This window comes from Eucyclogobius newberryi, unplaced genomic scaffold (genome assembly GCF_026437365.1).
Source record: "Eucyclogobius newberryi isolate DKJ021-1_F unplaced genomic scaffold, fEucNew1.0.hap1 SCAF_11, whole genome shotgun sequence".
NCBI lineage: Eukaryota > Metazoa > Chordata > Actinopteri > Gobiiformes > Gobiidae > Eucyclogobius > Eucyclogobius newberryi.
Window position 1 is genome coordinate 23,992,895 of NW_027315735.1, and position 17,050 is coordinate 24,009,944.

General features: G+C 40.1%; 1 protein-coding gene and 1 long non-coding RNA gene across 4 annotated transcripts; one reads left to right on the forward strand and one right to left on the reverse strand.

Moving 5' to 3' along the window:
- Nucleotides 1-1,367: 1,367 nt before the first annotated feature.
- On the forward strand, nt 1,368-2,229 carry LOC140347207 (uncharacterized). The gene is made up of 2 exons (XR_011924359.1): nt 1,368-1,512; nt 1,639-2,229. It is a non-coding gene; the product is annotated as an uncharacterized lncRNA (long non-coding RNA).
- Nucleotides 2,230-3,003: 774 nt separating this feature from the next.
- On the reverse strand, nt 3,004-16,662 carry LOC140354333 (soluble guanylate cyclase 88E-like). 3 transcript variants are annotated; one of them, XM_072439308.1, is made up of 19 exons: nt 16,619-16,662; nt 16,326-16,502; nt 15,757-15,897; nt 15,545-15,684; nt 14,959-15,093; nt 14,747-14,870; nt 14,557-14,676; nt 13,970-14,087; nt 13,617-13,703; nt 13,064-13,181; nt 12,289-12,418; nt 11,527-11,673; nt 10,895-11,041; nt 10,106-10,262; nt 9,918-10,027; nt 9,488-9,577; nt 5,109-5,267; nt 4,883-5,020; nt 3,004-3,871 (listed from the first exon to the last, which is right to left on the reverse strand). In XM_072439308.1, the coding sequence occupies exons 2-19, from the start codon at nt 16,443-16,445 to the stop codon at nt 3,719-3,721; spliced, it is 2,334 nt and encodes a 777-aa protein (XP_072295409.1). In that variant the 5' UTR covers nt 16,446-16,502; nt 16,619-16,662; the 3' UTR covers nt 3,004-3,718. The 3 variants fall into 3 exon arrangements, with proteins under 3 accessions (XP_072295409.1, XP_072295399.1, XP_072295417.1); XM_072439298.1 differs by lacking the exon at nt 16,619-16,662 and having other exon boundaries at nt 16,326-16,586; XM_072439316.1 differs by lacking the exon at nt 16,619-16,662 and having other exon boundaries at nt 14,003-14,087; nt 16,326-16,585.
- Between the last annotated feature and the right edge of the window lie 388 nt (nt 16,663-17,050).

Below are 17,050 nucleotides of genomic sequence, written 5' to 3' on the forward strand. Positions count from 1 at the left end.
CAGAACAAGAATTGACTGTTTATTTGACTAATCAAGGAGAATCTACTCCAAATTATCTCACAAAATCACAAAACCTACCCTAAATCCCAAGAAGTGCATTCAATTTAAAGGTGCACTATGTCACTTTTCTGGTGTGGTGTGTGCCACCTGTTTGTGCCCAATGCATTGGTTTGTCATGAATGCTCCACAGTATGGCATATATGTATGCATATTGCTTTGGTGTTTTTGTGCAATATAAAGATCCGTAATGAGATAGATATACGTTGTATGTTATACTGTGGAACATTCCAGGCAAAGTAAGAACATCTCCATGGAAACAAGCGGTTGGCGTAACCCCCTCAACTGAAAAACTAAATATAACACCTTTAACCAAGTCCACACTGTTGGACAAAGTAAATAAGTAAACCTCAAAATAAGTAAACCTCCCGCAGAGATCAGCTCTGTGGGAGGTAAGAAATATCCAATTTCTTGATCCACAAATGTTGAACCCAGTCATAAGTGTTTTGGATTGGCTCGCTAATAAACTCAGAATACTACTTTTGTGGCTTTAAGTCCTTTCAACTGACAACAAGCACTTCTTTGGGGTTTGAAAAGGTTTGACTTTGTGTTGTTGTTGTTATTGTTGTTGTTGTTGTTGTTGTTGTTGTTGTTGTTGTTGTTGTTGTTGTTGTTGTTGTTTTCTCGTGGATTGGTCCAGTAATTACAGAGATGTTCACTGTAAACCAGGACAATAAATCTGCAGTCTGAAGTTAAACAGGAAATTCTCCCATACATTTTGACCTGTTCTCCAGCTCAACTTGTGTGATGAGTGTTCTGCCGTCTCATGAACACAACATCTTTTGCCTTGATCAAACTCGTCCTTCAAAATGACCTTGGACAAGGTTCAAGTGTATCTTGTCATTTTATTCATCAATCTGACTGTACTTGACATCAATTCCAAACAAAGAGATGATGCTTGTGAATGAGCACTGGCTTTGTCTCTGTCCTGACAAAATTTGGGGAAGAAATCACAGATATTATATATTTATTTTCTTAAGACTTTCAGCTTTGCATGAGTTTCAGAGTGATGAAAATGTATCACCACTCAAAACTAAATATATTGTATCTTTTGAATGGGAAAAGTCCTCTGATATCAAGCTGTTTGTTTAAATGTTGCAGTTTTGATTGGGGAAATTTGAAGACATGTACTTTAGCTTTCAAATCTGACCAACAATTGCAGCCAGTTGTTAGCCAGCACTATCATGTGCATTGTCTCCATACACAGTACAGCCGTACCTTGATAGAGGATGACCCTCATCATGTGTTTCCATGGCAACCTCTCTCTGTTATTCTTAGTGGGTCCACATCTCTCCTCTGCATTTACTTCTTGTCCTCCTGTTTCCAGCCTTCCCGCTCTTTGCTCTGTGGCCCTTCACTTTCTCATTTCTCCCACTGTTGCTCATCAAAAGACAGCCTCCCCAGAGTCACACACACAGACACCCAGGCTGGACCAGACTTCAACCACGAAAACAGGTAGGACAATTACTTTTTATAAACAAGCGGCCACTTTGAGATGTGATTGGATGCATGATTTTAACAAGGCAGGTGTGCTATTTTCCTGCATCGCTGATTTGTTTAGTCTTTTCTTTGTATTCATAGGCCTTTATCATCATTATGTCAGAGGTATCCCAGCTGCCCCATCTGCAATTATGGACAATGATGCCCAACTTCAACGCGAGCGGGGCACCATTTGCCCCCGTGACCCCTCTACTGCCACAGGAGGAGACAGCCATGCAAGCCCACACTATCGTTATTATCGTTATATTCTGTGGAGTGTGTTTGCTGTTGCTAATGGCTTTCTTCTACACCTTCTGCTTCCACTGCTCCATCGGGACTCCCCCCAGAGACTTGCCAATGACCAATGGCTGCAGCCTTGACAGAGAGGATGCCACTTACAAATGTAGCTCATCTGAATGCCAGACAGGCGGCAACATTGTCTAAAACTGTTGATGTGTTGTTATTGTGTTTATGCGTCACCGTCTTTGCGGGCGCAGTGGCATGTGTTATGGATGTGCGTCCCCCGTCCTTGTATTGGAAAGCCAAATAGATGGGCTCAGGTCTCAAGAGAGTCACATTGATTTCTATTTGTCTCCAGTTAAAATTGTGCTGCTGCAGTCTATAGATGGAGAAGTATGCGCAATGACACGGCCACTGTATAGGTGTCAATAAAATGATGGGAAATCTATAGAAGTAAGACAAATGTGTATTAGTGTTGAAAAAATGTTTTTGTGTGGGTCATTTATGTAGTCTTAAATTGTTAGTTATAGACCAAAACCATACAACAATAGGCTGGACTCTCTGTGAAGCTCAGAGTCTGTGGTTTTGGTTTCTGTTGTCTAATTTACTCTAATTATAAACAAGCTCCGCCCAGAGCAAAATCTGATTTAAAATCCTGCCTAGATTCTCTCTGGTAAATATAAGGAGTAAAGCTGCTGTTGGACTGACAGACAGTAAATGGAGCATTGGTTGGGTTTTGACAATTCCTTTTTCAAAGCCTGAGTCTATTTGAACAAAACATTAGATTTAGGGAATAAACAATTATATAGATAGAATGCCTATAAAAGGCATTTCATTTTGTTTGCATTTTAGGAGATATTTTATATAGTTTGGGGAACAAACTGGCCCTGATTCCTCTCAGAATTATTACTACTATATTCATAACCACAGTGTTATAGCTTCATTTCTTTGTATTTTACCTTCTCATGAGCTTGATAATTAATTAAGGGGAAAAAAAACAGAAAATGTCAATGGGGTCTTTACAGGTAGACCAGAATTTTCAAATGTTTTAAAACACTAACTAAATGAATAAATTAGAACAAACTGTTAGAACAAACTGTTGTACGTTAGTCCTTCTGAGTAGAACTCACTCGGATCAGAGTATCTGCTGAACAAGTCTTTATCATAAATTACAGTCTGTGAATTCAGTGTGAGACAGTATCTCAGGGACACAAAGCTCCAAACACCTTTCAGCCATCATCGCACTTTATTTTCCCAGAGCTGGCACTTGTTTACATTGTGATTTGACAAGACTGATATGAAACAATGACAGGGTGGAAATGAGTTGCTCTTTGAATACATTATGTCGGTGCAAAGTCGCAGAAGAATACAGGAAATTAACAGCATCATGTCCACCCAAACCAAATACAGTAATAACATATAATAATATGGTCCAGTAGGTTTTTGTGCTATTGATCTTTCCATTGCTTTTGTAAGTGGTGATGAGTTTGAGGATTTCATTTGAAATGTTCACCCAGAGCTTGTCTGTTCATCAAACATGGTCAAATTCTTTGTTTTGGATCTGCCTGTTTGGAACTAAACCAACACAGATGTTTTTATTGTGCAATTTAACGCCACAAACAGCTAGAAAAGGCTTCTAGCATTCAGTAGTAACTTGAGTGTTGAGTGTTAGGCACTATACTATAATTGGTCTCAATCGCCAATGGAATTAACCGTGTGATAAGGCCAAACGTTGAAAGCAGTCACAGTATTGCGCAAAGTTTTAGGCAGGTTTTCAAATATATCCTCATTACCATTATGAGATAGAACTACTGCCTTGTCATTACCATAAAAGCTAGGACATTTGGACAATACCACAGAGTTTGCAGTGTCCCTAAAGGTCAGTGCTTTGAGTAAGAGGCACAAAATAGCTTAAGTAGCATTATCAGTCTGTGGTCTTTGTTCAGGACACGGAGCACATTGCACTCTTGGAGCTGCGGGAGTCACAAGAGCTGCTGCGTGAGTGCGTCAGAGACTCATGTCCATCTGACATGGGGGTGTCCAGCTCCAGGTGGGGGTCCTCCAGTCCATCCTGCACTGCATCCTTAAAGTGGGACTGAGGAGTCATACGAGCAGAATGTACACGGCATTAAGAAGTATTACTTAGAATAGAAGGTAGTGTTAAACAGCATTCATTACAGAAACAAAGACAATGTAGGACGTTTGGTATTTAAATAGATAATTTAAAAAATATATTATAAATTAAAGGAGATTTTCATATAAAATATAATTAAAGTAAAATCTGTCCTAGCACAGAAATATTGTAAAAGCAGCTGTTAGTGTCAAAATGAGACCGCAGTACCTTGTCTGCATCTAAATATAGAGCGTTTTATTCTCCACAAAGCAGAAAGTGCGCTGTTAGTTAGCTTTACCATGACAGTAAACTCTGCTCTGAGTCAAAAGTGCTTTTAAACTCATCCTGGTGAGTACTGGTAACTATGACGATCAAAAGGCATTAGGTAAATGAGCGATAACCTTGGACCATTGCAAAAAGTTTAAAGTGAACCACATCCGTTTTTCACATTTTCAAGAAGGACATTTTTACAAGGAAAGATTTTACATTTATAATCTAAAGCTTTTTAAACCGCTAGATACAGTAGATATCTCACTGTATATGCACCCCAAAACTGTACTGGATAAAGTATGATCATATGTCTTAAAGGGGCACCATCGAACTTTTCTGATGGAGGATCCGCCTCCTCCACCTTTCTTCTTCTTCTTCTTCTTCTTCTTCTTCTTCTTCTTCTTCTTCTTCTTCTTCTTCTTCTTCTTCTTCTTCTTCTTCTTCTTCTTCTTCTTCTTCTTCTTCTTCTTCTTCTTCTTCTTCTTCTTCTCTTTATGGCGGCTGGTATCCAAGTGTTACATTCCCGCCAGACTTTATTCTCAAAAAAACCTTGTAAAACATTCTTGCTCCTCACACCTGTAATTTAGCCCTGTGGCATAACATACAGTACTTGTCTCCATGGAGATAGATTCCCCCCCCCCCAAAAGTAACATCATCAGTCAGGTGGTGAACCCTCCCCTCGACAATTTACACATGAGCAAAATGTCCAACTCTAGCTCTCACTTTATGCACGGACATCTCCTCCACGTGGCTCTCATCCATCGACTCCTCCAGAGAATTACCCGAAATCTCCATCTTGATGCGATGAGAGCGGATGGACTTCACGTCATCATCGTCCTCCCCGGCCACCAGCGGGAAAACCTGCGGCCAGAGCAAATGAGGAGCGCCTCAGTCAGTCGTTACAGAGGGGTGAATGAAGCGGCGACAGAGGCGTCTGGTGAGGTCGTACCAGCCCCTCCTCGTCCCCTGTGGCCTCGGGGTCAGAGATGGTGGCTTTGCTGATGGCTTCACTGATGGTCTGGGTCTCAAACTGTGGACAAGCCGCCTGAGCGTTACCATCCTTGTCTCGCTTCCCCTTCAGCCAGTAGGTCTCGATCTCCACATTGCCCTGAACAACAGCCAAAGAAATGGTCAAAGTTTGGCAAATAGTTATTGGTTTTGTTAAGTCAAATACTTGTATCACTTAAAGGTGTGTTATGTACCCGTAACCTTTTCTGGTGCACTGGAAAAATTAATAATAAACTAATAAACTAATAATAATAATACAAATAATAATAATGATAAAAATAAATAAATAAATACATAAATAAATACATAAATAAATAGTAGTATTTATCTTACAATCTTACATTAAGGTAGTCAAAATATAATAATATAATATAAAAATACTTATTTCAAGTACTTTGTAACTTATTGTCTTATTTTAGATGGGCGTTTTCAGGTTGCAAGGTTGGAAACAAGCAGGTGGGGCCAACAGGCCAAGTTACAGAGATTACAAAATGCGAGCCAGGCCCAATCTGAGAAATGTGATTCATATTCCCTGTGAAAAGATAAAGCCCAGTCCCACTGAAACTAGTCTGAAACTTGCTGTGCTAAATGTCAGATCCTTATGTAACAAATCTCTCTTAATTAATAATTATATTTCTTCTTATAATCTTGATTTTATGTTTTTAACTGAAACATGGCTTGACAAAAACACAGGAAATGTAGTTCTGATAGAATCTGCTCCACCCAACTTTAAGTTTGAATCTGAAACACGAGAAAACAAAAAAGGGGGTGAAGTCTGTGCTGTCTTTAGAGATGAAATAATTACCCGCAGGTTGTCTTTTGGGGTGTTTTCATCATTTGAGTACGTATCCTTTAAAATGGAGCTAAAATGGTCTCCATCCATTCTCTTCATTGTTTTATACAAGCCTCCCCAGCACAGCCAAAGTTTTATTGATGATTTTACTGAGATGCTTTCAGTCATATGCACAGACTTTGATGGTTTGGTCATTACAGGTGATTTCAATGTGCATGTTGATAATATTTGTGACAGAAACGCTAAAGAGCTTGATGCTGTCCTTGAAACCTTCAGTCTTACTCAGCATGTGAGAGGCCCCACCCACAGCAAAGGACACACTCTAGATCTCATAATTACAAAGGGGGTAAATATTTCAAATGTTAATGTGATCGATGTTGCTCTGTCTGATCATTTCTGTGTCTTCTTTGACCTGTCTGTTTCTCCCAAACCTCCGGTTGGTCCTGCAGTTGTTCAGAGGAGACACATAAATGATGGCACAGGTGCACTGTTTATGGAAATGATAAACTTTGAAAATGTCTCATGTTCTAATGTAAATGATTTGTTGAACGCTGTTACATCTAGTGTTTTGAATGTTCTGGACACCATCGCCCCTATAAAGGCTAAAATGGTTAAAAATAAGCAGAAGGCGCCGTGGAGAAATGATGATTCGGTCAGGGCACAGAAAAGGGAGTGCCGCAGGGCCGAACGGAAATGGCGCAAGTCAAAGCTCCAAGTTCAAAAAGAGATTTACAAAGAAAAGCTGAACATGTACAACCTAATCTTATGTAGAACTAGGGAAAGATATTTTTCTGAAATAATTGGAAGCTGCAGTAACAACTCGCGTGTCCTGTTTGCCACAGTAAACAGATTAACAAACCCTCCAGCTCAGCTGCCGTTAGAACTCATTTCCACATCCAAGTGTAATGAGTTTGCATTATTCTTTAATGACAAAGTTCAGGGCATTAAAAATGCTATAAATCCCACAATGCAAAAAATTACCCTAAAACCACCAAGACACTTAGAGCTAACTCACTTTGCACCAGTAACTGACAAAACTGTCCATGAGATCATCACCAGTCTGAGTTCATCTACATGCTGCCTTGATGTGTTACCCACCAGATTTCTAAAGTCTGTGCTGAACAGTTTGTTAGCACCACTCACTCACATAGTTAACATGTCGCTTCAATCTGGAACATTCCCAATGTCTTTGAAAACTGCGGTCATAAAGCCTCTCCTAAAGAAGAGCAGTCTTGATGCCGCAGTACTGAGTCATTACCGGCCCATCTCTAATCTGCCATTTTGGGGCAAAGTCCTTGAAAAGGTTGTTTACCAACAGCTCACAGATTTCCTCTTAATAAACAACTCATTTGATGTTTTTCAGTCAGGTTTTAGACCTCATCACAGCACTGAGACTGCTCTTGTCAAGGTGACAAATGACATCCGCCTGAACACTGACACGGGCAAAGCCTCAGTCTTAATTCTGTTAGATCTGAGTGCTGCTTTTGACACTGTCGATCATCGGATCCTCTTACAGAGACTAGAGGACTGGGTGGGCATCACTGGCACTGCCCTAAACTGGTTAAGGTCCTATCTGGAAGACAGGAAGTACTTTGTTGAAATTGGTAGCTGTGTCTCAGACCACATGACCCTGACCTGTGGAGTGCCCCAAGGGTCAGTCCTGGGTCCCCTTCTGTTCAACCTCTACATGCTGCCGTTAGGTCAGTTGATACGCAGTGAAAATGTGTCCTATCACAATTATGCAGACGACACTCAGATCTATGTTTCACTATCGGCAGGTGACTATGGACCAGTAGATTCACTCTGTCACTGCATCCAACAGATCAGTTTGTGGATGCAAAACAACTTTCTCCAGCTGAACTCAGACAAGACTGAAATAATCGTTTTTGGCCCACAGAAACAAAGAGAAAGTGTTAGCGGTCACCTCCAGAGTCTCGCTCTTAAACCTACAAACCAAGTTAGAAATCTGGGGGTAATAATGGACTCAGACTTGAACTTTAATAGCCACGTCAAATCAATAACATCAGCAGCTTTTTACCATCTAAAAAACATTGCCAAAATCAAAAATATAGTGTCAAAACCAGATTTAGAGAGACTTATCCATGCGTTTGTCTCCAGTAGATTAGACTACTGTAACGGCCCTCCAAACGAGCTGTAAAACAGCTGCAGTACATCCAGAACGCTGCTGTTCGGGTCCTGACCAGAACCAGGAAGTATGATCACATTAGTCCTGTTCTCAGGTCTCTGCACTGGCTCCCTGTGGCTCAGAGAATAGACTTTAAAGCAGCTCTGCTTGTGTACAAGTCTCTCCATGGCCTAGCACCAAAGTACATCTTGGATATGTTAGTGCCATATGAACCATCTCGGACTCTGAGGACCTCAGGGACCGGAATCCTGCTGGTGCCAGAGTCAGAACTAAACATGGGGAATCTGCGTTTCAGTTTAATGCAGCTAAAATCTGGAACAGTCTTCCTGAAGATGTGAGACAGGCTTCTACTCTGACAATGTTCAAATCTAAGCTAAAAACAGTTTTGTTTAGCTGCGCATATGACTGAAACAATTTTTTCTTTGCACTCTTCTCTTTTGTTTGTGATTGTATTAGTTTAGAAAATCAGTTGGATTGATAATTTTTAATTTAGTTAATTTTATTGTATTTCTGTTTCTGTAATTTCTTTGTGATTTGAAAGCATTTTTCCTGCTGTGAAGCACTTTGAATTGCCTTGTGTATGAAATGTGCTCTACAAATAAACTTGCCTTGCCTTACCTTGCCTTACAGGTAACATCTGTGTAGAGGTGATTCCGCTCACATTGGCAAAGCATGTTTTTTGTTTTTTTGTTTTTTAAAGTTGAAAAAAGGTGACATAGATATGTTTAAAGTAATACATTTTCCATGGCAACAAGGTGAGAGTTTACAGAGTGCACCTTTAGAGTGAGACTGCAGTGTCTCAATAGTTGGACCCTTGTGAAAAATACTAAAGCAAAACTCGCCGATAAGAATGTGGTGTGTGAGTGACTGAAGCAATGCAACATTTGGTGACATAATACATCAACTCCTCTTTTTACATATTGTTATTAGTCTATAACATTTTGCTCCGCTTTACAGTGCCAAATACTGTCAAATTACTGCCGTGTAACAGAACAAATGCAATTTTCTGAATATAAAAACCCTGGATGACAAATAATAAATCACTTGCTGTGATTAACACCTGCCTCATCTGGCACACACCTCAGAGATTCACAACCTGCAATTATCACTTAATACACGCTTGTGAACGACTGATAAAACACAATCACATGCTCTGAATATTGAGTGCCCCAGCTCCTCAGTCAGATGATTGCTATTTTTGCATTTTGCTTAATCTTTGGTGAACTTTTCTTATCAAATTGGTGACACCACTTAAACACCACGTAGCTTTGTCTTGTACTAAAAAGAGGGCAGACATTCGACAGTGTGTTCAACAGGAATTGGCAATTAGCTGCTGCTGATTAATGTGTGATTGCTTCAGGGGCACTTGTGAAAAGCTGACCTTGATGGTAATGGTTCCTCTTCTCTCAAAAATGAAATGGCTTCCTTTGAGGTGCTCGTAAGTGGCACTGCTCAGCTGGATATGCATTTCCTGAAAAACGAAACATGCGTCTGTATATTTTGAGAAGATGCGTCACGATTTTAAGTTTAGTCACACTTATTGACACCTTGACAAAACAACAGTGACATCCTTCATTTTCTTTCATTACTGTTGTCTAATAGAGCTTTCGAGTATGTGAGAACCTTCTTTCTGAGTGATAAAGTAAAGTTACACCAACATAAAAAGCCAGGAAACAAAGCATTTTACATTTAGGTTTACTTTTGATTGACATGAAACAACAAAATATGTCTATTGTGACCTGAATAATCATGATTAGCGATTTCCCTTCACTGTCTGAACACATATTAACGCAGTGTTTTGATAATTTTACCTTGCCGTTGCTCTCCATAGCAGACGCAGTGTGGACAGTGTCACCGTGCAGACCGTACCGAGGCATCTTATGGCCCACCACGCCCGCTACAACCATCCCAGAGTGGATACCTGCGCACCAAACAACCACACTCATCAAACCAAATGAAAACGCTGCCTAGGAAAAGCATGCGTCTTTGCAGAGCCCACCAACTCGGATCTGTATGTGGTTTCCGTTAGAGGGGTCTTTCAGGTGGTCAATGGAGCGGACCATGTCTAAAGCCATGTCGCAGATGTTATGGGCGTGATATTTGGTCTTTTCTGGGGCTCCGGCAACAACCATGTAGGCATCACCGATGGTCTCTACCTGCAAAGAGAACACAGTAGTTATAGACGTGTAACAGCCCTTTGGAAATGCAGTAAACATAATCATTATTCTGTGTGTGGCTCGATTTGCCATAAAATGTATGTATATTTAAAGTTTGTTTTTATATCTATATTTCACTACAGTTTATTCTTAATAGGCCATACATGAAAAATACATTAAAATTGAATCAAACCATGAACAAAATGCTTAATAAGAATCATTAATATATGATTCTTATTAAACTATTTACAAAAAACAAGTGATAAATGCTTGTAAACACCTTATACATGCTTAAAAATACATAGAGATGGTGCTTATTAGCGGCTTATAAACAGTTTAATAGGAACCTAATATGAAAGCATTGCCAAAAGGGATAGAAATTGGGTTGGAATTGGACAAATATTTGAAAATATGTTAAATACACATATGTATGTTTTGAATAGAAAGCTTAAAATCTAAATTCTTCGCTTCGAATCAACATAAAATGGTTAAATGAAAAAAAGATGACAAAGATGATATTTTCTTTCTTTTTCCTGTGTAGATTTTTACAGAACTGTTTTGTGTGTCTGTAAATAATGCAAACCAGGATTGAACGCAGGACACATTTGGCAGCATGTAACAGTGTCACAAACCTTGAAGACTCGGTGCTTCTCGCTCAGCGTGTCAAACAGGGTGTACATGGTGTTGAGCATGGAGACCACCTGCATGGGAGTGATGTGGCTGCAGATGCGCGTGAACCCAACGACATCACTGAACAGAATGGTCACGTCCGGGAACACCTGAAGAGAAAGAAAGAGGGAATTAAGTAGAGACGAGACAAACACAGAGAATAAGAAAAGTATTGTATAGTGACACTATCCAAACTAAGATGCTGAGGGTCAAAGGTCAGGCTTTGAAACGCTCGACCACCAGTGTTTTTCTCTGTCATTCAGTCTCGGGGATGTTTGTTTTTGGATGCACCTTTGCTTTTAGGGACCGCTACGGCAAATGACAGGCTGTTTTTGCCGTGATTGTTGTTGTTGTTGTTGTTTTGACACAAGATTGGCCCTCCCAGCAAACGAAAGAGAAACACTTCACCACAGAGAGCCATTTCAAGATTAGATTAAGGGAGGCAAGCACTTTAATCCCTGTTTACTGCTCCTGTGTCCCTGGGCAAGACACTAACCCTGCCTTTTGTGTGTGTGTGTGTGTGTGTGTGTTTTCCACTGCTCTATACGTTGAGACCATTTATCATCAACATCATCCATGTTTCTTGCGTCCGCACCTCACACGTGTTGACGGCTGGCTCTCCTTTGCGCAGCCTCTTGGCCACGGGTTTGGGAATCATCCTGTACAGAAGGTCGTCCGTCTTTTTCATCTCGTAGTCCAACATCTTCATGCTCTCCTCCAACTTACTGGATTTCTTCTGCTCCTGTTTTCACAATGGAACAAGTTCGCATACGCCATAGTTGACCTTCAGACTGCAACAACTGTGACCCCCCACCACCAGGTTCTGGTAAATTACCCATTTAGTTTTCACCTAAAAAATTATAATAGTTTGAAAGCCTGCTTGGGGCAAATCAGCTTTGTGCTAACTAATGACCACATGACTTATAATTGTGTTTTAAATGGGTTCCTTCTTCATTAACTAAGTGATTCAAACCCTAATTTAAGATTTAAATGTGTTTTCAGACTGAAAACGACTGTGTAATGGACATTAGGCCCCACATAGCCTTTGTTGCACTAATAAACTCCTTAAATTTTCATTTTTTGAGATGTTCATGGATATAATTAATACAAAATTGACTTTAAAGTAGGTGGGGCTGTTGAACGTATCCCCACAATTACAAAACAATTGACTGTAGCAATTATGTATTAAGATCTCAGTGAAACACAGCAAAACACTGCAGATTGACAATGATAGTTTTTCGCGGATGGATCTCAGTTTAACGGCCTATAAGGTGACGTGATGTCGTCTGAAAAGCAGCCGCGGGGTCTGAGCGAGGAGAGGCTTCAGTGAACAAATAACGTGACGTGTTCAGTGAACCTGTATAAGAGCTCGCTTCAGCTCCTCGGACTGTTGAGTTCCAGCCAGCACCAGATCTCTGCTGGAGTCGTGCATGCTCAGGTCATTGATGTACAGGCCCGTCTTGAACATAGCACTCAGACTCTCCATTCTGAAGAAATATGTGAGAAAATAACACAGTAAAATGTATGTCTTGTTTAAGGTAGGCCTGTGCCAATAGTCAGAATTACATTACAATTATTGCGCCAGTCAGTTAAAGAAAATGTGTAAAACAAACAACAAAACAACAATAATGATAGACAATTGCCAAAATTTAAATACTTGGGAAAGGTTCATAGAGAAAAGATGAAAGAATAAGTAATCCTATTTGGTTTTTGAGTTTTTGTTGTGTGTTTATGCTGCAATATTGTAACACTTGTGATGTGACATTTTACATTTCCATTGTTTTGTCAATGCAGTCTGGAGGGGATTTACTCCGGAAATCAAATGTTTTGGGAGTAGGCGGGAGATGTTTTGATAATGTACTCTGCTGAAAACACTCAAATGGAAATAGGGTCCCATTAGCCGCACAAGAGCAGCTCTGTCTGATTAAAAGCTAATTAGCAGCTCATTTCATGCATGGTAAAGTGCTCTTAGAACAGGACACTGATTTGATTCAATGCCCAGGCTTTTATTTTCAGCCATGTAATTCAGTTTAGCTCTTCCCTTTTGTCGACTGTATTAGTTTAGCTGGTAAATTTAAATAATAGCTATATTTTGTATGTAAATCTGAGTGTGTGTGTGGGGAGTGTCTTACACAGGCGTTCCCAGAAAGATGATGGACTCCCATTCTGGCATGTATCTCATCTGTCCTTTGAGTTTGAGGCAGCGGCTGCCATCGCCCCAGCTCTCCATCGCATTAGCACTGTTCCCGTCTGAAAGAGCCACGAGAGCAAACGCACACAGGGAAACCATTCACTAAAGACCGTGCTGTACTATTATATGAAACTGCCCGTTTACAATGTTATATAAATACAATTTGAATGAATTACATCACTTAAATAAAGGATCAAACTAAATTCTTCTCGGGGCAAAGTGAGTTTGTATTGTATTATATTAGAGTTTGTATTATTAATGTTTTAGATGTGTTGGGGCTATCAAGAAAAAAATGTGTTGCTTCATAGCATGGACAAAATAGTAAATATTTTTTATTCACAATTGAAAAGTAGCAGAGAGAAGAAAAAAATCTTTCTGTAGGTTACATTTCACATGTAATGTACATTTTAAATTGGCACTTTATCTTTTTAAGTTAATTTGTTTTTCCATTGTTTGTATTAATGTCAAAGCATAGATATGCAAAAGGTTACAACCTTTATAATCATCTCCAATGATGGACTGGAAAGCCATGAGCTCCACATCAACATCAGCCGTGCGGTTTATGTTTTCATAGTCTGAATCTGTGGAGAAAAGGGCCGACAAGTTGACAACTACAGAGACAAGTCTGACGAGAATTCACTTTGCTGCATTCAATCCCTTTAGAGCTAATCAAGACATCAAACAAGTCTGTCTGCCCTCCATGTCTTAGTCTAAATGTTGAGGCTCCTAAAAGAGCACAGGGACAATAATTTAGCTGCTCATTTCCCCATTGAATTAAAACGGCAATCTAGTGTGTCTGTCTGATTAGGTGAATTGATCTGACTGCCCTTTCACACCAGACACACACCGCTGCGAGGGTTTACATGGCTGCCCCTCTTACTCTGGACGCGGTTGTGCAGGTTCCTCTCCCTCTTCACCGGCTCCTTGGACGTCATCTCAAACAAGTTGTTGGGATGGGAGATAATCTGCACAGACATATATGTATTTATATATTAGTCTCTCATGGCGACACAGTTATTCAATGTGACAAGCACAACAAACGGTAGTAATAATACTATGGCAAATATCGCAATCGATCCTACACCGATACCAAGGAGTTTTGTACTAAAATGCATTGAAACTCCTCAACTATGAACAATTTTACGTTAGCCATCATTGTTTTATCTAACCTAATAGTAAATATAGGTGCATAAAACCTAATATATGAATAATGTTTTACAAAAATATCAACAAAAGACATTTTAAGTATTGATATTTCTGCACAAGCATCCATACTTGATATATCTATCAGTATCAATATTTGGTATTGATCTGCCCATCACATCATCACATGCATAAACTAGGTTATTTGCTCTCCAATGTTCCTTCTCAGACCATCTTTTGATTGTTACTCATTGACAACAAAATAATATCATGAACAGATAATGGACCAACCATGTTCCATGTGAATTCCACTAGGGGGCGAGCCAGCAAAAATGCATCATGGATCTTTTTCCCATCCAAATCAGGGAAGACAGTGGACAGTCCAGAGCCAACATTGTGCACCACCATGTCCTAAAAGTCACTGTAGATCGTCAGACATTCTGTTTCAACAGTGAGCTTTATAGGGCTACGTTTCACCAACCTGTCTGAAGACGATGTTAAAGGGGAAGACCTCAAAGAAGAAATCTGAGGTGATTGGCAGAATCTCCTGCTCCTCCTCATCTTCCTTCATGATGTAGCGGTACGCAGAGTTGTCAAAGTTCAACCTGGATCCATCAAAATATTGAAAATGATCAGATGTGTGCCAGGGATTTGAACTGCAATATGTTGTACAATTATGTGTTGTGTGGTTACCTCATTGTGACATGTGAATAATCTCCCAGCATCTGCTCGGACAGCACTTCCACATGGATATCTGTGTCATAGAACTGCTTCCCCATCTGCCGCAGCTGCCCCATGGCGTAGTGCAGGTAGCCCTTTCGCTTGCTCCTAGAAGGTAGAAGATCACACTGTCTTTACCCTCTCTTATTTTATTTTAGACATTACATGTGTTCAGGGTCCACCACCATCTTGTATCAATGGACCTTTTATTGCAATGTTTGGAATATTCCACAGAATGGTATTCATGTTATCCATCTCCACGGAGAAAGTTTTAAGTGCTGAGTTGAAAAAGGAGGCTGATAATATATAAGAATGCTTTTCTTTCTGCTCTTTGTTAATACTTTTTTGTATGTACTGTATGTTATTGATTATCTTTTTTGTATGTTGTGAAAAAAATTGAAATTGAAATTGAAAAGAGACATGCCCATTCACTATAAGAATGTGTCTGTTTTTCATGGTATTTTTGAGCAATAAAAACACCAACATCTCCAGAGACAAGCAGGCGGGGGACATTCCACCAGAAAGATTTCACAGTGCACCTTTGACCTTGTTTCCTGACCTGTAGTGGAGGGTGACTCCAGTAGCGGACTCCTCCTGACAGAAGAAGGTCGGGGGCTGAACCTTTGGGTAGCTGAAGCGCAGATACTCGTGAAGGTTGTCCAGGCCGTTCACAAAGTCACGCACGTGACGACCCAACACCTAAAGACATGCCACAGTAACATTATTACTATCCTAAAAAGCTCGAAAACTTTTTGTATCTCAAGTTTTCACCTTCAGAATCCTGTCATAGCCATACTTTCCCACAAACCCGAGGAAGTAGACGCCCCAGGAGTTCATCAGCTCATTGTAAGGCGTTCCTGTCACTCCGCTGGCTGCCTTCGCGATGCGAGGAATCACACTCTCACTGTACACCTGGAACATCCCAGCAACAAGTCACAAACAAGCTGGCACGGTTTATAGAAAACTGCTAAAATGACTTGCTTCTCATGACTTGACTCAAAAGTGTAGTAAACGGTCTGCATATTTTACTCATATATAGGATGTTTATGAAGTATTTTTAAAAGATAGCAAATGTTGGTTTAGAATTTACCAAACAGCACATTTTATATTAAGTCCATTTTGTGTGAATGTATATATTTTGATGTTCAAATATCTGGCTTATTTGACTACGTGTGATGGCCTCAATTTCGTTCAATGATAATGAATTCATAGTAGTGATTTAATGTGATATAGTGTGAGTGATTTCCCAGCTTTTATTTACCCGACACACATCTGCATTTTTAGAGAGGAGCGTCATTATTTCATGCCCATCATTTACACACATTTAAAACATTCAGTACCTGGTGAGTGACAAAAGAGTGCAGTCTGATATCCGCCCTCTCCCGGACCAGTTTCCACACATCGTCCCCGTACGACTCCTTGATGAAGTCGTGGAGGCTCTCGCACAGCAGCCCGTACATCTCCACTCAAACTCTGTCAAAACAGCTCCACAACTGATTGACGTCTTCCCAGAGGCACCTGCAAGCGAATAAAAAAGCCCAGAATGATGAGTCCTTTCCTGCGCCGACAGCTGAATTTTAATGCATTTAGCTCTCAGACTAAAACGGTATAAGAGAAACTGCAAATCAACTACCCTGTGGAGTTTAGCAGGTCAAATGGTGTTCCCAGTGAGCCCCAATGGGACAAATGGTTTTAAAGGTGCTTTAATTACACAAGCCCTTGAGACAGGAGAGCCCAGTATTGTTCAGGAGACAGCTGTCAGTGCCTGGTGCCTGTGACAAGAACACACTCAGGCACTCAAGCCACCGCTCAAATACAGATGACACCAGCAACTACACGACACCATTTAAAATCACATGGTCTATATAATGGTTTCAGGTTTAAGTCCAATTCAGTTGTTCTTGAACTTTCCATACCAAGTTCCACCTAAAACTATATTTAGCGGTTCGTGTTGTACCACCAGATCTAAAACAGGACATTTTTATACCAGCTCTAATAAAAATAAGACTAATCAAAGTATAATGTGATATGAATAGTTCTGAAGGACAAACTCAAGGAGACAAAA